Raw genomic sequence first — 25,000 nt, forward strand, 5'->3', positions numbered from 1 at the left:
TAAATAGCAGATAATGATGTTAAAAAAAACAGATAAAACTAATTTTATTGATTCCCCAGAGACGACCTGGGAGATCACAGCAGAAGTGGAGGCTGGTGAACTGAGTAAAAGTTACTAAAGTCACTATTTTCTCAGTAAACTTTTCACGGAGACAAAGCCAAAGTTAGACCCAGAAGGGTTGGACGAGGTCAGGAGCCTCCAGACTCCAAACATTTAGTCCTTAGAATAAATGTCCTCAGAGCTTTTCATAGACTCTGTGAACACGATCTGGCGAGTTGATGGTGGAAGTGAAGAGCGCAACACACAACCGATGACCATGTAGCTCACACTGGATGTGCCACACAGACGGAGGAAGCAGGAGGGTCCAGCATGTAGTTAAACATGCTGGTCAGGTGACGGCGTCGGTGTCCGGTCAGTTAGAAAACAGTGTGTGCAGGTGTCACCGGTCGGTGTGTGTTGTGGGTGTTTAATTAGGTTTAGATTTTAGAGGGGAACTCGGCATGATTCAGAGTCTGGCTCCAGGTGTTCAGTGCGACGTCATACCTGAAAGGAATTCTGTAAAGCCTTTAATGTCTCAAGAGAGATCTGCTGGCTGTAGAGTTGCATTGTGGGTAATGTATGCACCAGGTCGTGACAAGAAAGAAAATTTAGTGGAATAAAAAAGATGTTTGCTGTGTCTCAAATAAATTAAATAGAGTCAGTACACTCACATGTCGTACACTGTGTGCACAGCGTGTGAAATCTGAGTGGTCGTCCCAAACCAAACGCCGCTGTTGTGTACTCACTGGAAATGACCATCACAACGTTTTACCTCTCTGTGTGTACTTCCTGTTTCATGCAATTTGAAAATTAGAACATGTGTCCTTCCTCGGTCGCTGTTTTCTCAAGTTTGAAAATACCTTGGCGTTCCCTCCCCTTCTGCTCCGTAGCCAAAAAAAAATGGTGACTGTCGAGGGTGAGAAGTGTCCAACGTATTGAGTGAACCATGAAGTGAACCACCAAGAAAAGAATAGAATAGATTAGAAGAAGGAAAACCAGGTCTCAGCACCACTGATAAACAGGCAGTACAGACTGGCCGTCACGAGGGATCTAGTTTGAACCTGTTGCTTGAACGCTTGTTGAACATGTTCAGTTATGAGGAGTGTACACACTGATACTTTGACATACTACATGCACAGCCAGCTACGCACCCATGGACACACAGCCACGCAGAAGCACTCGGGTGGGATTGGAAACCATTATTTGGCCATTACTGGGGTTTTCTCAGGGGGTCCTGTGATAAACATTCTCTGCTTTCAAAATGTCTTCACGTCTCTGATCCAAAGAAAATGTTGTGTCTGGTTGACGTTGTGCAGAAGGTGAACGGCAACATGTAAATATATATTGGCCAAAGTTTCAAGGCTGTAAGTAAGACACATAGTTTTAAGAGGATAGTTAAACTATTAAACTCAGGTACTGATTGTTTCTTAAGTGGATCAAACACGTGTGCAGATGAATTATTTATTCTACGTGGTGTAATTCTTCCAGGAACAGGCGTGTTTTCACTAATGTGTGACTCTAATCACAGTTTAATCAGATGACAAAATACACTGAGACATGGGCGTGTGTTTATTCCAGTACAAACTGCATACAGACACTTTACCATCCTTTACTTTGATGTGCCCCCACCCCACCACGTTTATGTCATTTCAGTGCAACGTTTCAGTGATTCAGGGGTCTAACACTGTTCAAGTCACTGGTTTATACATTGCAGTATATTTATATGATAGTAAATCCCACAGGTTTTGGGTTCAAAGGCTCTTAAGGATTCATTGCAAACTGTTCTGTCACCCTCCGTTAGTTTCAGTTGAACATTCGGTTTCTACAGATCCTCCCACTGACACAGTTCTGTAATAGTTGTTCACTAAATATCAGGATTAATTGACACATTTACTTTGTTAAAGATTAAAAAACTACGTCTTATTAAATTCATCTGTGCACAATTAATTCTTTGTATCGAACAATAAACAGAAAATCACAGATTGTGGGTCTGATTAATATTTCTTTCACATAGTAGTTAAAGGAGTTATTTGTAAGTTTTGCTATTGCTACATAGCTAATGTTAGCATTAGCAGCTGTTTACTAACCAGCCTTCCAAAAGCTTCAGTCATCGTTTCATTTACAAGACAAGAGCTTATAATACGTCCTCTAAGCAGCTACTTCTTCAGAGCAGCCTGGACGCTACAGTGACTCGGTATCTGAAAGTGATGAGACAGTCCAAATGGCTGGGGCTAGCTGGTTAGCATGCTAACTTGCTGTCCAAAGGAATGAAGATGCTGAACTCACAATGTTTCTTCCAGACTGGTAAGTAAACAGCTCCTAAAGCTAACGTTAGCTATGTTGTGATAGCAAAACTTACAAATATCTCCTTTAATTAGCAGAGATTTTTAATAAAAACATGTTTGTCTTTGCATACGTCATATCTGGTTTCAATTCGAGTGTTCAGAGTGAGATTCAGCTCATTGTTTATCTTACTGTTCTGATTCACTCTCACCGCTCTCATAGTGTTGTTTTCAACAGCAGCTGTTTTCAGACAGCTGCAAACAGCTGTAAAAAGTTAGCAGCTAAAAAGCCAGATATTTCCCTCAGGAGCTGGTGGAGACCAAACACAGAGCTAAAACAGAGGGAATAGTGGACTTGGACTCATCAGATGACACAAACTCCACTCCACATGAATCATCATGTTGCTCTGTAGCATGTAGGATGTGGAAACAAATAACTGTTTGCTAATAAGTAGAAAGACATAGAAAGACAGAGCTGGCAGTAGCAGCGACGCAGCAGATACACAGCCGGGGTGAACACATACACGTGCGAGCTGCAGCAGTTCAGCGATGCAGCCGTCACGCATGCACAAGGCAAGCAGCGTGTTTCGAGTGATAAAAGGTGATGCTATGTCAGTGTTGTGTTCAAAACAACAACTTGTTTCTTCTGTAAGTGGGAAAAAGAGTCAGTCATGCAGTGCAGGTTTAAGAATTAACTACAGAACATTATGGTTCTGTCTCCAGCTGGTTCTCAGTTTAGCTTGTAGCTTGTGACATTGGTGAAGAGTTAGAACCTGAAATAAGAGATTTCATCAGAGCTGTGTTGATGCAGCTTCTTCCCTTCTGTCTTTGACTTTTGCACCTCACTGGAATAGTTGTGTTTTCCTTCAGTTCTCCGTCACAGCTCTCACCCTTCACATGTGTGTTGGCAGGGTCAGGTTGGACTCTTGTTCCTGAGCTCATCTGGGACGTCTCAGTTGTTATTAAACATGTTGGATACCTTCACTGTAGAGGTTGAACAAGCCAAATCGTCACTTTGGCCCAAGTTAAGAAGGAAATTACAGCCAGATAAGCCAAACGTCCTCCTACAAGACGTCTGCTGTTGTCTGGCCTGAGCTGACTAAATTTAGCAGGAATCCAACAGAGATATCCAGTAACCAAGTAATCATAAAATACTGCAGCGATCACTGGTTTATCTGTTGTTTATTTGGACTGGAGAGCTACAGTTTTGAATGTAGCAGTTCACACAGCTGGATTATTGGTGGTTTGACAGTCATGTCACCAGCCAACAAACTGATGTGTTGCTGTTATTTGGTGCCACAGGTTAGAAAGAGCCCAACACCAGCTGTGCTTTCTTTATCACAGTTGAAGGACAGCTCACTGTACCAACATCTGAGACTGCACATCATCAGCTCAGGGACGTTTGTTTTTACAGTTTAACACAGTTCGACCTTTACAGCATCACAAATAAGCGCTGTGGCACCCAACGGCCGAGCAGGACGCCGGATTCACACTGAGAGTGGGAGGAGTGATCACACAGCTGATTCACACTTTTACATGGAACAAGCAGAACATTGTTGAGATGTCAGACACACTTTGTTCACTTGTCATTCAAATGTTTAATGTTTCAGCTGATAAAGGTTATTGAACCACTTACCAACAGTGGAAACAATATATGACTTTAACAGTTTTCACTGATTTGGCACCTGAACATCAGTTTGTGTAGCTTCATCAATTTAAAACATCCAGATCACACCTGTATACCTCAGAATTATTTAAGAGTTTGTTTATAGTACTATTGTTTCTTAGTTTTAGCTAAGATATAAAATATATTGTTTGTGTTATATATATATTGTGAAAATGTAATATTTAACATCACTAATCCACTGATTTTGAAATTTCACAAACTCATAATTCTCATCACATATTAGTAAAGAGCTGCACCGTCATCCTGATGGTGCTGTGGGTCTCTACAGACCTTGTACTTGTTTATTAGCAAAATATTTTAAATATGAGTCAAAGCTTGTGGCTGTGATAGTTGTGGTGGAAATGATAGATACCTCTCTAGTTATTAAACTAACTTCTATTTTTCAGAAATGGTGCATTTGCATTTAAAAACATTTCATTCCGCTCAGTTGTACAGAAAGTATAGTCGACCTATATCTACAATTTTGTGAAAAATATAAAGAAGCTTTAAATTGAAGTTTTTCCAGAAGCTTTTTGAAGCTGCTGCATCGATGGTATTGTTCTGTGACTCAGACTCTAAATGACTTCTTACTTGTGAGTATTTTCAGTGCCAGTTCTCTTTTACTCCGTGTTCTGTGTTTGTTTATGTGAGCCTGAGAGAGGAATCTCTCCTTTTGGCCCAGCGCTGCTCTTTCCCTCTGAGCAGCCGGGTCAAAGCGCTCAGGCCCAGTTTGGGGGAAGCCAGCACCATCTGAATTGCAAAGAAAACAGAAAATCCACTTCAGGCTCAGTCCTAACTTTATGATAACACGTAATTAATCGGCTGGAATCTGCTGGCGCAATCAAATGTGGCCTTAACCCTGCATCTCCGTGTAATTACAAGTTAAGGACAGAGAATATGAAGCGTGTTGTCGGGGGGTTGTTTCAGTCCGAGTTGCTCCATATGAACAAACAAGCGAGAGGAAGTGTTTACAGCCCGTCTGGGCAGAAGCTGTTGACATGTTCTGTGTATTGAATTTTTGTGCGTATTGCGGGATGATGGGTTTGTTGATCTGCTCGTGGCACTTTGTGTTTCTCTTGAGGGGAAACAAACACAGCCGAGAGGTTTGGTGTCAGTCTTTCACATTGTGAGCAGCTCGGGGAGGTCGTGTCTGGACAGTAAGTGTCAGTATCAAGTGGATGTTGAACCTGGAGCCGTCAGCGGAGGCTTAAAGGGACAGTTCGCCCAAATCACAAGGATTTATTTTAAGTGGGTAGAAAAGGATTTGTTTATATTACATTAAAGTACATGTAAATAAACTTAAAATATATTACAAGAAATTAAAGGACAATTCTGGCATTTTTCATCCTCGGCCTTTTGTTTATTATCGTGCCATTCTGACTCATAACACAAACTCCAGCACAACAAGTATTGTAGCACAGAAAGTGCAAACTGCAGGTTTCAAACACTTGTGTCAGTTGTTCAGGATCACTGACAGATTTCACTGTTACCACTTTTTATTGGGACTATTTCTTTGGTCGAAAGAGTTTTGGTGAAAACTATCAAAAGTTTTCACTAATGTTGAAAATACATAATATTTTTCATTCCAAATCGTAACTTGAGGCGTCATCGTATGTGAAGAAGTTGCAAAGTAAACGTGTTGGCTTCGTCTCCAGCTGCACATGTGAGCGAGAAAAGTTTGTAACGAAGGTGTGTCCGTTCACCGCAGGTCAGCTTCAGACTGACAGGTGTATTTTTCCCAAAGAAAAACTTCCTTCCTGCCAATTTAATGAAATCAGATCACAACGCTTCTTTGTTGTTGGATGTTATCCGTTCTTCCCCAGAGCAGGTGAACGTTCAGGAAAATCTTTGGCTGCTGTGGTAAAGAAAACAGAGGCGTCTCTCTGACCAACGGACCACCAACATCTTTGGAGTAAACAAGGAATAAACAAGATGCTGAAGAGTAAACGAGTGTGTGGGAAAACGACACAGTGATAACAGCTACAAAGAGAGACGTGATTATTTAGCTGTCTAGATCTTAGAGAGCAGCGTATCAGACACTTCTGCTTTACCGTAGTGTTGTCTGCTCTGATTGGCCGGTGGCCTCTGATCATGCCGCTCTATAGAGAGGACGAATTCATCAGAAGTCACCCCTCAGTCTTCCAGACATTTACCATGCGGCTGCTGCTTTTAGAAACCCAACACACACACTCAGAGTTCAGCTCCTACATGTTTGTTCTTGAGGCGGCTTCTCCTCTGGATCACAGATCTCCCCGGGAATCAAATTCATCACAACCTCACCTGATCTATCCTGCAGAGACACGTTCTTCATGCTGTGCATCATGGGTATTTGGTTCCTGTGTTACATCCAGAGTGGATCAACATATGTCCAGCGTTGAATCTAAAGCATTTAAAAAGCCCTGTGACTGAAATCTGCTGCTTTTCATTAAAATGTTTCAGAGACAGTTTGATGGGTGAGTTTTACAGCCGCCCGTTTACATTAAACAAATATTTAACATACACACACACACACATAGCTCTGTGGATCTTGGATCTTGACCACACACCATTATGTGCACAGGCATCAACAAGATAAGGAAGATTTAGTTAAAAAATCCTCTCACACAGGATCTGATGGAGAACCCGTGTCCTTGTCTGATTCTCCTTTCTGTGCTTCTGCTTCCATCTGATGCTTTTATTTTCTCTGCCCCATGAAGGAAGTCTGGCACAGCGGGTGTTTCACATATGATAAAACCATCAGTCAGAACGAACGACAGTGTGGCCCCAACAATCACCGACTGTCCTCTGCTTCTCTCTGACCTGGTTTTACATCGTCTACCTGTTTAAACAGTCTGTAACTTTTTATTACATTTAAGTAAAACACACACACAGTAACAGGTCAAAGACTAAAAGTGAACTTTAGAAAAGGAGAAAAATAAAAACATTTTTTCATCCAACATCATGGTGTTTATACTCAGGAATCCTGCCAGTGCTGCTTTTAAAACCAGCTCGACCTCGACCAGCTACGTTGGTCAAATGCTGCTGATCCAGTGACGCATCATCAGTCTAATAATGTCAGGCTGGAGACGTTAGACAGCCAGCAGGTTTTCATTTGAAATCAATGTGGCTGCTGGCTGGTGAGTTTACTTCGTATCACTGACGCTCTGTGTGATGGAAGAGCTCCTGACGTCTCTGTCTTGGTGGCGTGATATCTACAAAGTCTAAACGCTGACGGTGTCGTTACTCTACAGTCATGACACTGTGAAAACAATGTTCACTTAATGATGATAAGTTAGAACAAAAAAAGTTTTCTATTGTCACTTCAACATGATGGACGGAAACAAACGGTTTCAACTGGTAGAAACCTGAAAGGAGCCCTGATCTGAAGCTGCCACGTCTGGGTTCAGAGCCAGACGTCGAGACACGTCACATGACGAATCGTCAAGAGGAGGAAACGGAGAGAGACTGAGCGAAATTTATCTTCTGTCCAAAAGGCCACCAAATTAGTTAGTGAAGCAGACAGGCTGTTATCAGCTGGACGGGGATGAAATACTCCTCCACAGTGTGTGTGTGTGTGTGTGTGTGTGTGTGTGTGTGTGTGTGTGTGTGTGTGTGTGTGTGTGTGTGTGTGTGTGTGTGTGTGTGTGTAAGGGGTTGTTTTTCAATCCCAGTTTAAAGAGTCATTCATCACTCTACAGCTGTGAGTTGGCACTGTAGGAGATTTCAGTTGCCATGGAAGTTGACGAGTCGAGGGTAAAGGGAGGACAGACTGAGGAGATGAAGAAGGAGGGAGAGGAGGTGGAGGTGGAGAGAAAAGACAGAAGGAGACCAAAATGTTGTGGAGAGGTGGAGAGAGTTTAGAGGAGGACGGACGGAGAGAAAAATGTGCGGACAGACGGCTGGAGGCTGGTAGACGTGTGAAGGAATATAAAGATGGCGGGTGAGATATCAGATGAATAACAGATGAAAGTGAGGAGGTGTGAGTGGTGGAAGGGGGCGATGGAGGGGAGGAAAGGGGGAGTAAAAGAGGGAGAGATTCCCAGTGACTTGTGGCCGAGTGCCAAACTGACCACAACCACGCAGAGCTTCTTGGAAAATCTCTTCTTGTTCTTTCTCATTCTTCTCTCTCTGAGTCGCACTGCAAACACACACACACACACACAAACACACTCACACACACAAACACACACACACACACACACACACACACACACACACTCATGCTGGCATGAGGCCAAGCACCACAGCCTCTAAAGGGGCTCAAACATTCCCTTTTTATCAGCTCTAAAACGAGTGAACTCAAAACTCTCTCCCCCTCTCGCTCTCTCTCTCCTTCCTCGGCTCTCTGGGGACAGCAGGTAGTCAAAACCAAAACCCTGATTCTAATCGCACATATGAAAGTTTTCTCTTTAAGGACTGTTTGGGATGAATTTGGCTTTTTGAATAGTTTGACGAAGAGAAGAAGAAGGAAGGAGAGTGTAGGACGTATCAGACAGAAGTTAGTCTCCATTCAGCCTGATGGTTGGTTAATTAAAAGTAAAGTTATTATCAGTTCCTGTATTAAATGTTCCAGTGGAGGTTTCACTTGTGTGTCACTCACAGACTGTAAATAAAGATGGACGCAGCCTCTGTGACGTCACCCGCAGGTTTCTGAAGAGTGGTTTTGAAGCTCAGGGTGAGCTGCTCCCCCATTGCCATCTTGGCAGTGACTGACTCCGCCCCTAACCCCCAGCTAATCCAAATATGGGCAAAGAGGTGGAGCTGAGACATCGGTGCATGCTGGTTTGTGGCAAGCATACGCTCACCCACCTGTCACTCAAAGAGGCCACGCCCTCAATTCTCCATAACTTTAACCCTTAATAAAATGAACAGGTGAGTTATATAAACAGGTGTCATGAAGGAGGAAATTAGCTCTAGAGACCAAAACAGTTTTTGTACCAGGCTGTAAACATGTTTATTTCTGCTGTAAAGTTTTAACATGGGAGTCTATGGGGACTGACTCACTGTTGGAGCCAGACTCTAGTGGTCATTAGAGGAACTGCAGCTCAGTGTTGACTTTATATTTTCAGGTTGTCCTTCCAGAACGCCTTGAGGGAACTTCTTCAAATTTGGTACAAATGTTCAATTAGGCTCAAGGATGAACTGATTAGAATTTTATGGCCAAAGGTCAAAGGTCAAGGTCACTGACCTCACAAAACATGATTTTGGGCATAAATCAAAAGGATAAAATGATGTGATGACATCTTACATCCAAACAGTCAAAGGTCAACTTCACTGTGACATCATAATGTTATGCAAAAACACTTATTGCCATTATTCAGTGCTGTCACAGGAACAGAGGGGGAGATTGTGACCGTGTTTCCTGCAACCTGATTGGTTGGCGGAGGCAAACAACCTTGAGGCGGTAACTCTAGTTCTTCATGTTTTACCAAACTAATTTCAACCATGCCGCCTATCATCCAGTTAATGACTCCATCATCGAGTGGCGTCCTTCCAGCACCATCTGTTCAAACACGCTGACAGAGGAGCGCTATGACAACAGTGGTCATTAATATAAAACACCGGCTTTATTTATTGTCATAGTAAATAGATTAGGACATCCAGGTAACCTTGCAGACTCGTCTTTCAGCACAGACTCGCATGTTCTTCTTCTCTGTGTCTGTGTGCTTTATTGAGTTGATGTGCTGTTCTGTACAGTGAGAGCAGCCCTTCATTTATTTATCCTGCACCTTTCCTGCAGCTGTCACAGTCTGTTCTCAGACTCAATCGCATTTATAATCCAACCAAACTATCTCTGTGTTTGCATTCTTTCACTGGTTCTGAAACCTTCTTTTTACATAAGAGCATCAACCTCCTGTGGGTCTGAAGCCGACGCTCACTCAGCAGGACGGGTTACGGCCCTGAACTGTAGCAGCACAAAAAACTGTCATCACTCACTCCGCTGTGTCTTTGCCCTCCGACGGGTTTGTCTGATTCTTTTTCATAAAGAAAGAAAAACCACATTAATGACTAGATTTCACCAAGGAGCTGTTGTCTATAACTTTAACCCTCCGAGGAGTCCTGCCAGGATCAGGTTGAGAAAAAGATCATTTACATTGTCCTGAAGACAAATGTTATTTCAACGATTCGAGTTTTATCATCTCAAGTTTGAGATCTTCTCTTTTTAATACAAAAACACACAAGTAGATTCTGATTTAAAAAAAAACAGTGGTGGAAAATCACAAGAAAAACTATTTTCCTCTGATTTTTCTCTTTTCTTTCCATCACCTGAACTTTTCTTTTTGTCCTCATTGGAGGACGTAGGACATATTTAACTTTAAGCTACAGTGTCTTTTTCTGTTTGGAGACTTGAGTTGATAAATTTAGACGAGGATGATAAATGTGTCTTGTAGTGTGATTCTTAGGAGTTTGATAAATACATGGCTCACACACACACACACACACACACACACACACACACACACACACACACACACACCCCCATATACTGACACACTGTAGAACACAGTCCTACTTTTCAGCATATGCCTGAATGTGTTCACTAACACTTAAAGCATGTGTGCACACACACACACACACACGCACACACCCACACGCACACACACACTGTTGACTCAGCCCATCTGGTCCTGATTGTGGTGAGATGATTGAGATATTTGTCGTGGCTCGTTTGCGGGGGTGTAGTAGTGACCCCGCGCACACACACACACACACACACACTCTCACACACACACACACACACACACACATACACACACACATTATAGATGCATTTACTGACATACACTCACATTCCTTCACTGACACAAGCAGAGCTGTGACAGACCGAGTGTTGGGGATCAAACACTCAACAGACGGTAGAAGGTCGTTAGACTTTAATATTGAGGTCAGTGACACGACATGAAGCTGTGATATAAACACGGTGTAAAACACATGTAGAAAGTTCTTCTTTCCTTTTCTCGTCTCTTCTTGTCGTGTTTTTACTTCAGAGCTGTTGCAGCAGTCATCCTGCCGCTCACTTCATCTCCACTTCCAGTGTTTTACATCAATCATGTCAAAATGAAAAGAAGATTGTGTGTAAAACAGCTACAGACACGTTGGCAATAGAGGAATATTTCTCAGCTCTGTGGAAGGTAAAGTCAGATAGCTTGTTGTCAGTTTGCTGTGACATTTTACGGTCCACTAGGCTCCGTGTGACAGTAAATTTTGTTATTGGAGGTTGAGTGCGAGGCTCTGAAGGGTATCGACTGTGCATGAGCTGGAAAACAAACATGGACACTGAGTTTGAAGAGAGATTCATGGGCCACACTTAGCTGGTGACGCACAGTAAAAACCCTCCGTAGTCCACCAGACCGTCCCTTTGCAGTCTACGCCGGCTACGAAAGGCCACGCCTTCGGAGACCACGTCCTCCGAAGGATGCGGCCCCTGAATTTGGACACAGCTTGTCTTAGGAGGTCTTCTTCGTCTTCTTCACCGAGGTCTTCGTCTTCTTCTTCTTGCATGGATGTCTGCATCTCGATTTGATACGTAGCCCACATGCACAGAAAACGTCGACAGCGATCTGCTGCTCATGTCTGGAACACGTCCTCCATGTATAAATGAAAACTGGCGTCGGTGGAGTCTGCAAAATTTTTGAGCTTATTGAGAAGTTTGTGGGAGGAGACTCCACACAGAAGGAAGGCAGTTGGTCGGTAAACCACAACCTTCTTCCTGTGAGGTCACAGTGCTGACCACCGACCACCATGCTGCCCTGATTTTAATCAAAAATAGGACCTAATCAAAGTTTACCCTTTGTTTTTCACTGGTTCTGTGTGTGTGTAGTGGATGTGACAAGGCCGTTCCACTTGTGGCTTATGGAAAAATCTGTGGGTATCAGTGTGTGAAGGGGCTTTAAGGCACAAGAAACAGCCCATTTGTTTGTTGTGAGGTTTATTTCTTCAGTGACCACAGACCAGTCAACCATCCTCTCTGTGCTGACTGCAGGCCGGAGAACAGGCTGGAACAGGGACATTTAATTTGAGCTCGGTACATTTTATTGGAGCTGCGTTGTTTGTGTTTGGCCCGTGTCTGATGCGGAGTCCTCGTGCTGGAGTCCTGTAGGAACAAAACAACAGGACGGACTTGGGTCTTCTCCACTGCTTTCCCACTCCTACCTCTTTCATAAAATTAGCTTTCCCGTAAAAAAGCATTAACAATTAGCTCAGCACTGAAGGAGAGAAAGGGAAAGTTAAAATTGCATCTGTTTTTAGTTTCATTCTGTTTTCTACAAGCTGAAAATAAACAGTGGACATGAACTAAGAAACATGAAGAGAAACTTAGAAACTGACCAGTCAAAGGAAAGTATTCACAAGCTCACTATAACCTGGATTAAAGTGAACTGAGGCTTCGTCTCACTCAGCAGTGATATTTATATTAGAATAATAGTTCTGTGCTCAAACAGTCTCAAACCTCAGCATGAACATCATTACACTCGGGAACACGACCGTGGCTTTTACTCCGTTTCTCTGGAGGCTTTCTGCAGGCGCTCAACATAAACACAGAACGGTTGAAGTGAATGTCGTCCTGTGGAGATTTTTCCATTGCACTCGCTGCATGGTCCCAAAACAAGCAACTGTGACGTGCAAGACACCGGAGTGACCCTGACGCCCTGCTGACGCCCTGCTGACGCCCTGCTGTAATGCTCGACTCACTTTAACGTCTACTCCTTTACTTTATCTCTTAACATTCAGTTCTCCTCTTTAACAGTTTATTACACTATCAGATGATCAGTGTGGTCACTATGGAGAATGGAAAGACTGAGACGTGCAGTGGCAGAAATACTGTAGTGGTAGAACTAATACTGATAGTAAACTCCATGCTTTACAATCTAATGGGGAAGGTTGGCCCGAGTGGCTCAGGAGGTGGAGCGGGTCGTCCACTAATCGGAGGCTCAGTGGTTCGGGCCTCCTCCAGTCCACATGTCGAAGTGTCCTATGGTAAGATACTGAACCCCAAACTGCCCCTGGGGGCCGTCCCATCAGTGTTTGGGTGTGATGTATGGATGTGTGCGGGAATGAGTTTTGTAAAGTGCTTTGAAAAACAGAATATAAGTGAAGTCCATTTACCATATTTTCCACTAACGTACTGTTCGTCAGATATTTGCCCGTTCTCTCACGTGTTCACACGCAGCCATCACTCTGAGCTCTGACACATGTCCTGAGCTGATGCATTTCACAATCATCTGTCTGAGTACTCATATCAGTCCAGTCTGGTTTGACTTGCTCTGTGTCGTCTCCTACCTCATTTCATTTTGGATTAAAGTCCAGCTATGATCTCCTGAATCAAGTTTTTGTATCTGGTGCCAGTGTTTCTGAATTATTAGTCACTGGCCCCACAGTGTATGTGTTCAAGCTAAAACTGGGTGTTAAATTACTCAATCCAATAAAAGGTAAGACTCACACTTGCTGCCCCCGCTCACCCCGACAGCACCGTAATCATGATGCTATTGTATATTCCCCAGGAGGCACATGTGTAAAACATCTGGGCAGCGGTTTGGTGTTTTAGAAAACACCTGTCAGGAGATCTGCTAAAGATGGAGCATATGGAGCATATGGAGCGTGGGGAATGAAAACAGCAGATCAGTTTTACGATGTAAGGAATGTCCCAGGTTCAACTCTGACAGGTGAGAAAACACGGCACAGGATCTGTATCTGCCCGGTCACACACATGAAGGCAGGAACATTTTACAATATGTGTGGTGAAGACATGAGATGTACTGTATATATTAAAAGAAAATAACAGTGTGAGAACAAGAAGAAACTCGGCCAGTGGTGGACAAAGTACTCAGATCTGTTACTTCAGTAAAACTCACAATAGAGCGACGTAAAAATTCTCTATTCCAAGTAAAAATCCTGCGTTCAAAAGTTTATGTAATGCTCCTCCAGTGTAAAGGTCTGTGTCCATGTGTAGTGTGATTATAGATCAGCTCTAGCTTCTATATTAATACTGTGAAAGTATCAAAGCCTCAGTCCACAGAGAAATGCACACAGCCTGTATTCAGAAACTGAGCCTTAAAACCAGCCGTCAGGACTTCTGGAACTTTGTGATGTCACAACAAAGCAGTCACCAAGCCCCGCCCACCTGGACCCACCATCCAAACCTTGCAGGATTTGGTTTCTCTGAGTGTTTTTACCTGAAATCTGCTTTATTTTTATTGGATCACTCAGAAAACAGTCAGCCAATCAGAAGAGAGGCTCAGAGCCTCCTCTCTTCTGATTGGCTCACCGACCTGTTGTTACTAGAGCTGCAGAGAGAAGCCTGAGAGAGGAGATGTAAAACTACACTGAGATGGTTTTGTATGGATCAACACTTCAAATAAAACACAGAAGAAGAAGAAACATGGAGCTTTAATGCCTCAGTTCACAGGTTCCCGCTCTAATGTAGTTTAATCCGCTGGTTCCCAACCTAAGGGTCAGGCCCCTCCAGGGGGTCACAGGATACATCTCAGGGTTTGAGAGATGATTAATGGGAGAGGAAAGAAGAAATAAATAATTTCTGATACATAAATGTATGAAGTATTGGAAATCTTTCCCGAACCTGAACCAAAGTACTTTTGTTTTCTAAACCACTGACACGACTCTGTGGATGTGAACCTCACACTTCTTTCACGATCTAGGATTCAGAGTTGAATTGTTTTCTTTCATAGAAATATGACATTAAGAGTCATTTTCAAACTAGTAACAAATACAGGCCTGTGGAGTAAAGTGCTTGTCTCACATACGACCCGAAAACCAATCATCTTAGAGAAATTTAGTTTTCACTTGACAGCAGTGATGTTGTCTGATGTAGGTTTGCTTTGCCCCCCAGTCAGTCCTAAATGAGAGACTTGTTTCTCGTGTTCATCGTGGCGGCTCTTATCCTGATGAACCTCAGATCTCTCAGGAAGCACAAACCACAGAGAAACCACATGTGCAGCTTCATGAGGAAATGAAATGTTCAGATCTCTCTCCATCTGTCCACATCACCTTTAGGGATTCCTGTCTGTGTCACAAAGGCTGAAGTTCACCAGGTGTCGCAGCGCAGGCACAGAGGAAGTAATACCTCCACAACTTCACAACCAAGTGCACACATTCATTACAGTCGTCTCAACCACAGATGCACATGAAACTTCTTACTGACGCTGTTGGACGACAGGAGGAAAGAGAGATGGAAATGAAGAGACGGAGGAAGTTAAAGCAACGATTCCCTGCACAGCTCGAGATAAATTCATATTCACACGAGTGACAGAGACACAGAGAGAGAAGGAGTGAAAGGTGTTGAGGATAACGGGGAGAGGACAGAGAGTAGAAGCCTGGCTCCATAAAACAGTACGTCAAGTGCAGCCGCTCACAAACCAAGCCTGAGGCTGTTGGCTCGTCCTGCTGCCAAAACATCTGGACGCTCTGAGACTGAGAGACACAGTGTGGTAAAACAACGACTCTGCACATCTGCACCGAAGAAACCCCGAGAAAAGATGTGAATGTAACTGAAGCCACACAAACAAGTCCACTTCTACTGTGTGTGTGCGTGTGTGTGTGTGTGTGTGTGTGTGTGTGTGTGTGTGTGTGTGTGTGTGTGTGTGTGTGTGAGTCAGTGTATATATGAAGGAGTGAAGGACCATACAATTGTTTTGGGAAGTTTAAATCTTTATATGAAGAATTAAATATTGTTTCCTTTTGTAAACAATTATTTTTTCCGTCTTTCCATGTTGATTCAAAGTCACCTCGTTAAGCTCGTTAAGACAGACTGATACAGATGAAGGGTGTCATGGACCCTGAGATCACAGCGTGACACTGACGGAGTGACCGGAGCTGAAGGCAAACCTTTCAGTTTACCAGCGGACCCTCGCTCCAGCCTTCACCTGTGGTCATGAGCTTCGGATAGTAACCGAGTAATGGGCTTCCTCTGTGAGCGCTCCGGGCTCAGCCTCCGAGATATCGTGAGGAGCTCTGACATCTGGACGTAGCGTCTGTCCAGAAGGATCTAGTTGAAGAGGTTCAGGCGTCTGATCGGGACGTCTTCTGGGCGCCGTCCTATGGAGGTTTTCATGCCACGTTCAACTAGTAGGAAGACCCAGAACACGCCGGAGAGATCTGGCCTGGGAACACCTGCGGTCTCCAAAGAGGAGCTGGAAAACTTTGTAACCAGTAACTGTGGACCGACCAACACTGTTACACCTACAGGCAGCATGGATCGAAAGTAAGAAACGTTTACAGAGCCAGAACCTGATCCGACACCACGAGCTCGGTGTCAGTCGATCGTCCTCAGTCCCTCAGAGTCTCTTCAGCTCCAGATCTGCCCGGAGCCCAGCACTCTGCAGCGACCCGCGCTGCACTTGTTACCCCAGATCCCTATCGGTGCTACTTGCCTGTGCGTCAGCCTCGTTATCAGGGCTGTTTGGTGACCGTGTCCCCCCTCCCACCCTCCCTCCCTGCCCCCCTCCCTCTGTGAAGTCACACAGAGGGCCAGATCACAGCGAAGCCAACATGTGGTTTGAGTTAGCATCTCAGAAACAAGCCCCTCCATACGTGGGGTTGTCTGCGTCGTTGATATTTTTAGTGCATGCGTGTGTGTGTGCATGGGCGTGTGTGTGTGCATGGGTGTGTGTGTGCGTGCGTGTGTGTGTGCATGCGTGTGTGTGTGCACGTGTGTGTGTGCATGGGTGTGTGTGTGTGTGCGTGCGTGTGTGTGTGCATGGGTGTATGCCAGTTTCTGTGTGTGAATATGTGAGTTTCAGTGTGTCTTTGGTTTGTGTGAAGACTTTTTATGTATTGAGTGTGTTTGTGTGTGTGTGTGTGTGTCTGTATGTATGTGTGGGTGTGTGTGTGTGTGTGTGTGTCTGTAGCTTTAATCCTACACCAGGAAGTAAGGGTCAATTAAAGAGTCAGCACATTGTGTCTCCAGAGACTCAACAAAACATAAAAACAAAAAGAACCTGCTGAACTTTGATTTTCTTGTTTCTTTCGATTAATCTCATTTTTTCCTTTTCTCTTGTTTATTCCCTCCACCACTCTCTCACAAGGACAATATATATTTGATATATTTCTTCATACTGTATATTTGGAGCAGTGTAGCAGCCCCCCCCCCCCGTGCAGTCAGGTGGAGGTTGTGCCTTTCATCAGAGTTTATCTCTCCTCATCTCAGGAAGCAGGAGGCAGAAACTGAGCAGCTCGTTCCAGCCGTTTTCTCCCCGTTTGATTATTTGATTAACGTCTCACTGCGTCACGGCGTCTGTTTTTCTCCGTCCCGTTCCAGGTTTGCCCAATTTACCCGCTCACTCAAAAGTTTCTCCAGAAAGCGGCTTGGATTTGTGAGCGCTGCGATTCGTATCTGTCCGCTCGTGAAATCGTTCTTTCTGATTGAACAGAGCGATGCCGGTTTAATCTGAATTGAAGCAGACTAAACATAATAACACTGCAGTAACTAACTGCTCAGTGAAAATGAGTAATAGTGCCGTGGGCATGCATGAGGAACCATGAATATGATAAAGTCAGTGAGCGAGGATAACATCAGCAGTTTAAAGGAATAAAAACCATCAAAACATAATGTTGGTGAAACTGGAAGATTAGTCAGCGCGTATGAAAAATGACTCGGCTGTCAGACAAGTCTCAGTCAGCATCGACCTTCATCGGCTCTCAGCGGGATTCAAACCTTCATTTCATCATCTTGACGAAGGAGGGTTTCAATCTTCTCTCTGTTTGTCAGTTTCTCTGAAACTCGGTGCCAAGTTTGGCTGAGAATTCAGAAACAAGTGATTAGTTTTGGTCCAGATCCATGATCCTTGTGAAAGCATCACAGCTTCAACACTGTCCCTGTTTTCTCATGAACTCTCACATTTACTGAGTTAAAAGAAAATCCACCTCAGAGCAGAGGACGACAAACACACCTGCATTACTGGAGTCAGAGTACAGATCAACACAAGGGAACGTGGTTCAGTCAGATTATTACTTCATGTAAAGTACTGGAGTAATGACTGACTGACTGACTGACTGACTGACTGACTGACTGACTGACTGACTGACTGACTGACTGACTGTTGAACCTGGAGAATATAAAGCCTGTAGGAATGACCATAACAACACAACTGAATCAACGAAACAGCAGCCAGTTACTAGAAGCTGTTTATCTTGAGTTAAACGAACGTTACCTGGAAGTTTCTGTTGGACAGAACATGATGTTTAGTCAGTGATGAAGTCTGGTCGTGGTAAACACAACAGACATTTCAAACTAAATGAATCTTTCTTTATTTCTAAAGCTTGAAACACAGACTTCAGATCAGATCAGGTCTCTGCTGAAGAATCTTCTGCCTCGTCTTTATCTGACGTCGCCATCGTCAGGACACTGACGGGTTCAGACATCACTGTGATTGATTTCTCTCCTGTGATGAACTCAGTGTATGGGTTATCATATTTTCAAAATAAAGTAAAATTCAATCACTGACTGACTCAAAGTAAGAGCGCTTCATAGAAATGTAGTGGAGTCAAAACAATATTTGTCTTTTAACTGTAGTGGAGTAAAAAAATGAAGATGTTGTTCAGTGTGTCCAGCCTGTTCCAGAGAAGTGACCCACACCGAACTCCAGTGTGATCTGGGCGTTGTGGCCTGAACTTTCCCTCCCTGTGACTCATCAAACAGCCTCACTGGTGACTGGGCGTCCCGCTGGGACCAATCTGTTTGTTGGTGCAGTGGTATATTTATCAACTCCCTGTGCTTCTCAGTGGCATGATATCCTGGGGACGTGGAGCTGGAGGGATGGATAGATGGATAGATTATTTATTTGTCAGGGGTCGAAGGTCACGGCGCAGCAGTGCGAGTTGGCATCGGCTGATATTCCCAGAGATGGAGAGAGACCTGCGTCTTTATATACCAGACCTCCTGACATGTTTCATTATGCATGTTTGATTCGGTGAACTTGATGCACTGAGCGGGTGGTGTTAGTGCTTCAAATACAGAAACTCACTGCTACAGTAAGGCCAACTGAAACCTAACGATCATGTCATCAATGTATTTTTAATGATGTGGTTATTGACTGTTTAATGTTGTTTTCATAAAACCTTTTTAATTTGAACTAATTATTGATGGATTAAAGTCTTTTTATAATTACTCTTTATTGACTATGACTTTGTAACTTAGTGTATTTATTTATAGATTCATACATTTTTAAATTTTATTAATGACAATTTTTTATTGTAAAATGAATGAATCATTTTATAGATTTATTACTACTCCTGGTTGTGACCATATTTCCTGCAACTTGACTGGTTGGTGGAGGTGAACAACCACAAGGAAGTCGTTCCTGTTTAATCCATGAGGGTAAAGGTCAAACTAACTGCTGTGGAAAAAATAAATAAAGTCTTTCTGTGTTTTTCTGCTCCCGTCCTCCTCTCCGTCTGTCCTCTCACTTTTACCTTTAATAATCCACCTCCTGTATTTCTTGTGTCTGCAGCTGGAGAGCTTCGTTCAGAAGAGCCTGAGACGAGACGTCACCAACGTGCCGTCCCACGTCGTTCACAACCAGACGGCCGCCATGCTGCAGATCGGGACGAACATCCTCACGCACACGGCGGAGCAGACGCGCAAACTCAACGTGGTGGAGGCCAAGGTTAACGAGTCGCCGCTTCACCGATCCCGTCACTTTAAAGGAAGATGCTCTGTCTAATGCCGCTCCCTCCACCAGGTGCTGAACCACACGTCTCGGATAGAGATCCAGCTTCTGGAGAATTCTCTGTCCACCAACAAGCTGGAGAAAGAGCTGCTGCTGCAGACGTCCGAGATCAGTCGACTGCGAGACAAGAACAGGTAGAAGAAGAACCGTCGTTTCTACCTGAACGTGAGACGATGAGATTAGATCCTTAAATCAGATTCTCACATTCAACAAGAGCAGGAATAAAACAGGAGACTCACGTCTACCTGTAGTGAAATATAAGAGTGTCACATAATTAATCACATGTATGATTAAAGAGGGAAAACTTTCAGATTTCAGATTTTAAGAAATTAATTTTTCTATGTGGGAAATTTTTAACATTTAAAGTTTCAATTAACGTGAAATTAATATTAATAATAATGGTAATAATGACACAATGTGATATAATACAGTGAATTAAATGAAAGATGATATAAACCAAACCGGAGTCACATCAGAGAAAATGTCATCACCTCATTTCCTGTCGTCTCATTACCGTCAGAATAAAGGCAATAAGGCATTAAAACAGATTTAAGAAAAAAAAACATTATTCATCATCATCATCATCATCTTGACCAATGACAGCATAGATTATATCGTCTGTACAAAACGAGCATTTCTAAGTGGAAAGAAATTTGACAAACGGCTTCTGTTGTTGAGAAAGTTTGTGTTTGATTTGGTTTTTAAGAATCTGATTAAAACTTCACCTTCACCTTAAAGTCCAGCCTCAGTGTTCGAGCTCTGGAGGCGTCAGGATGAATATCAGACTCATAACTACTGTCTTCTAAATCCTGCTCAGACGTTCTCGCATTAAACAACGAGTGAGTTTAGAAGTCAAAGTCAAAGAGACGGATTTTTACATTTCGTTTAAAATTTCCCTCCCAGCTGTTTGATGAATGTGGATCCTGGTTTTAAACTCAAACTCAGCTGTTGGTGCAGATCAGCCTCATTAACATATTCCAACCTGTGAACGCTGAAGACGTGTAGCGGCGATCCTCTGACCCGCGTACGAGCCGACCCCGAGTGGAGAGGCTTATCAGCGCTTTCACAACCCAACACTGAGAGAATCTGAAATACAAGCAAGTCATTACAGATGATGGAAATACGTCCACAGCTGTTGCTGCGAGACACGCCAATATTTAGATTCACAATATTTTCCCTATTTTTCATTATGAGGTGAAGTTGGACGCCGCGCTGAGCGGTGAAACACACGCAGTAATTATCAAACATGTTCTCTGTTTCCAGTAACAGATACAGTACAATACAAACAGAGTGTGTGTGTGTGTGTGTGTGTGTGTGTGTGTGTGTGTGTGTGTGTGTGTGTGTCAGTATTCATTTTGGCACCTGATTTACTTTCAGTCTTTAGTGTGTTTTAGTTTTAGTCACAAAAACTAAAGAGATTTTAGTCTTTAGTTTTTTAGTTTTTGTCTTCTAAGGATTTTGTGTTCTCTTTCTTTTTTCTAAACAGGATCCTTTTATTTTAATTTATTTTTTTAATCTTTTATCTTCTCTATCTATTATTTAATCAGACAGTCTGAGAGTAAGAGAGACCTGAGAACGAGAGACAGTCACAAGACTTAACGTTTACAACAGTCATAAAATACATCAAATAATAAAGATTTAAAATCTCCAAGGGAAATGTAAAACTCCTGAGTTCAGTCCATTGAGAAGGTGAGTCGCACCTGAAACCAGCTCTGCCAGTGTCAGTGTGAAGGTGAGGGACATGGAGGGGTAAGAAGTTACTGGATTGAGTTCTGTGGATTAGATTTAAAAGAGAGAAGAGACGTGAGGTCGAGCTCTGCGTCTGAAATGAGGGTAGATATACTGTGGGGGGGGGGGGGGGGGGGGGGGGGGGGGGCCTTCGACACAGAAACATTCACGTCTTCTGTCTTTTAACTTTGACCACGAGTCTCAACCATCTGAACCACACTGGAACCACAGAGGTGCGTTTGGTTCAGAAAACACTCGCTCACTCTCAGGTGTGTGTGTTGGTTTCTGCAGGTTAGAGTCTGACACAGGAACATTTTCTCAGCCAAGGAGAATTTAATCCTTTAATTTCCCTTCAACAACGACGTACACACACACACACACACACACACACACGCTGTAAAGACCGCAGCGATCAGTGACTCCCCATCAGTCCGCTCGTTCATGTGCAGGTCAGCATGATGGAGTGATGGTGAGAAAGTGTCTCAGTGTGAATGTGACCACAGTCTCTCCCGCTGATGTAAAGTGATATCACTCAGGTGAGAAACAGCTGATACACGAGGAGGACGTGAGGATGATGAAGGTCGTGTCACGTCTCAGGGTGTTAGAGCTTCACTGCAGGGTTTAACTTTACTACAGTTCACTTCCTGTTTGTTCATGAAATAATAATAATAATAATAATAATAATAATAATGAAGTCAATATTTGTTGCACAATGTGGCAAATTTATTTCATTTAATAAAGTTATTCGTTTGTTTGTTTGAGCAGGTTATTTATGTTAATGAACATCTGCACAAAATACAGGATGTAAACGTGTGGGATTGTGGCAGAAATGCTCATTCAGTGCTCATAGTCCCCGAGCAGGTGAAATTAACATCAACATAAAACATTACAGTCACAACACAACACTACACATGTAAAGTTCACACATAAAATACATTTTGCTGCAGACTGAGATGAAAACAGTGACAGACCTGGTTTGACCGAAGCCGATGATTGATGAAGTTTTATTTAATCCTGTTCAAAAGTGAGTTTCTATGTGCTGTGAATATTAAAGTGCAGGAGGTGTTGACAGACTCAGACACAGTATCAGCAGCACATCTGCATTTTCTTCACGTGTCTCTTCACTTTCCAAAACAGGAAATTGTTTAGTTTTTTTGAACTGAGCTTGTTGCATCATGAACTTCAGGTTTACTGGAAACTACAATGATTAATGTTTTTCAGCAGGAAGAAACGTTTTCTTTTCTTTTTTTTTTTTTACATACATTTTTTTAATGAAAATTGACGCACAGGTAAATAAGATAAACGTGGACTTTCATTTGAAAACATGTTTTTATTTTAGATAATGTATTTCTCTGATCACGGTCATCAGCAGATCGTTAACTCACCTTTGTTTTACACTTTTTTACCACTTGAAACTAATTGAAAACACACAGACACACACGCGCACACACACACACACACACACACACACACAGATATTGTGACTTATTCTGGGAAGAAGACAGATTTTCCCACCCACCTCCCTCCCTGCTCTCTGCGCTCAGAGCCAGAGAAGTGAGTGTAAACTGGACATTGAGCCACTTTCTCTGGCCTGTGTTTGACTGAAGCCGCTGCCACTCCTTCATCAGGTTTCATTCATTTGGCTCGTAGGTTGTTGATCTAACTGTGGGCTGGAGTCTATTTTCAGCAGCTGCTCTGCTGGTTCAGCTGCACAGATAACGAGGGCCGCGGTCCGCTCTGGCAGAAAGAACGATGCTCGGGTTATTAATCTTTATTCCACCGCTTTACGGCTTCACTGACGAGAGGGAGTAACTCAGGAGTTACAACCTCTGCTCCGTTACAGACAGATTTGTTGTACAAATAGTTTGGATTTGCGTCCTCCCTCTGACAATACACACAACCTCCATGTTCAACAGTCCAGTATTTATATGAAGCATTCCAGGAGTTATGTGGTGATGACATACACTCATTTACTCTGTGGTGTTCCTACTCTGCCTCAACCTGCCTCTTCCTCCTCCTCCTCTGTGAAATTTATGGGTTTCCTACATTTCCCAGAATGCCTTCATCTAGTTAATACAAACGTGTCAGTGCTGCATGTTTGTATGTAGGTGAAGAGTTGAAGTTTTACAGGGTCAGAGAGAGAGAGAAAGTGTGAATGTTCTGCACACAGTGTCAGACTTGCTGCTGCAGAAAAACATTTCTGTGTCTCTGGAGGACTGACACCGAAATCAAAAATCATTTCACCGCCGATGTTTTATCCCAAGAAGAAGACGAGAAGTCCGTCCAACTGGAACAGGTGGTGGTTTGTTGCGACGCTCTGATACGACCCACAGGAGCGTCTCCTGAGATACCGCCCCCGTGGCAGCAGGTGTACCGGACCCTGGTTGTCATGGTTACAATAATAAACACGCAGAGTTTCTGTTTCTGAGATTCATGGAGAAAACTGCTCAGTCACGTGAATGGAGTGTTTAAACCCTGTTTTCTTTCCTCCTCGTGTCTTTCAGTCGTCTGGAGAGTAAAGTTCAGATGCTGGAGTCTCAGCAGAGAGGAGAGCTGGAGGACATGAAGCAGGAGAAGAACAGGCTGCAGGTAGCGCTCATGTCGTATTACCTGAATGAAATCAGGATGGATTTTACATTTATAAGATGCACAAGATGATGATCGAATGTCTGACCTCTACAGATGTGTGCAGATGATTTATTCTACAGTTTCTATTGATCCATACAAACAAAATCCAAACCATCTATGAGTGAAAAGTAGAATACATAAAAAACTAAATATGAATCAGAACTTGTGGATGTTTAAAGGAACTGAAGAGAGAAAGGCAGATGATTGTTAAACAGTGAGTCTCTCTCAGTCTGTGGTCAGGACTCAGATGTCGGCCATCGACTCTCTGGAGAAGCAGCTGAGAGTCGCCAGCAGCAACAACACGGCTCTGCAGAGGCAGCAGGCTCTGCTGATGGAGTCTGTCCACACACTCATTAACATGGTGTCCAGTACTACAGGTACACACACACACACACACACACACACACACTCACTTTCTCCAAACGGTGGGTATTTAGACGTGAAAGTAATACTTTTCTGCCTTTCGTTGTGTGTGTGTGTGTGTGTGTGTGTGTGTCTGTGTCTGTAGTGTCACCTCTGAGGAGCCAGATGTGGAGGGACTGTGCAGATGCTTACAAGGCCGGTCACTCTGTCAGCGGTCTCTATCACATCCACATCGGCAACAGGACTGAACCTGTGCAGGTAACGTCTGACTGGTTTTCTGAAGTCAGTTATATTGATCAGTTTGGGCAGAAGTTCTGTCGGATGTTTCCTCCAGTAGAATCCTGTAGAACCAGATGATCATTGTCACTAACTGGTTTGATAAGATGAAGGAACCAGCGCGTTGAGACGCACGTCGCTCACTTGTTGGGGTCACTGTCTGTTGATGCCGCGGAGACTGAACTGAGGAGCATAAAACACAAGATATTAGTCACTCAGTAACTGACAATACGTAAACAAATCCAATATTTCTGACTAAAGGTCCCGATATCGACATGATGAGGTTTTATTTCAGGGACTGTGGTTGAGTGTGTTTGTGTGTGAGTCTGAGATACTGAAGAGATTCAAACAATAAT

General features: G+C 43.3%; 1 protein-coding gene across 1 annotated transcript in view; it reads left to right on the plus strand.

The window, feature by feature from the left end:
* The window catches only part of LOC111224380 (angiopoietin-4-like), a 54,215-nt gene that overhangs the window by 26,487 nt on the left and 2,728 nt on the right, over nucleotides 1-25,000 (plus strand). The window contains exons 2-6 of the mRNA XM_022748849.1: nucleotides 19,431-19,586; nucleotides 19,662-19,783; nucleotides 23,882-23,966; nucleotides 24,235-24,382; nucleotides 24,514-24,626. Of these exons, the coding sequence (XP_022604570.1) occupies nucleotides 19,431-19,586; nucleotides 19,662-19,783; nucleotides 23,882-23,966; nucleotides 24,235-24,382; nucleotides 24,514-24,626 (624 nt within the window). The remainder of the gene's footprint in view (nucleotides 1-19,430; nucleotides 19,587-19,661; nucleotides 19,784-23,881; nucleotides 23,967-24,234; nucleotides 24,383-24,513; nucleotides 24,627-25,000) is intronic.

This window comes from Seriola dumerili, unplaced genomic scaffold (genome assembly GCF_002260705.1).
Source record: "Seriola dumerili isolate Sdu_G_001 unplaced genomic scaffold, Sdu_1.0 BDQW01000133.1, whole genome shotgun sequence".
Classification (NCBI taxonomy): Eukaryota; Metazoa; Chordata; class Actinopteri; order Carangiformes; family Carangidae; genus Seriola; species Seriola dumerili.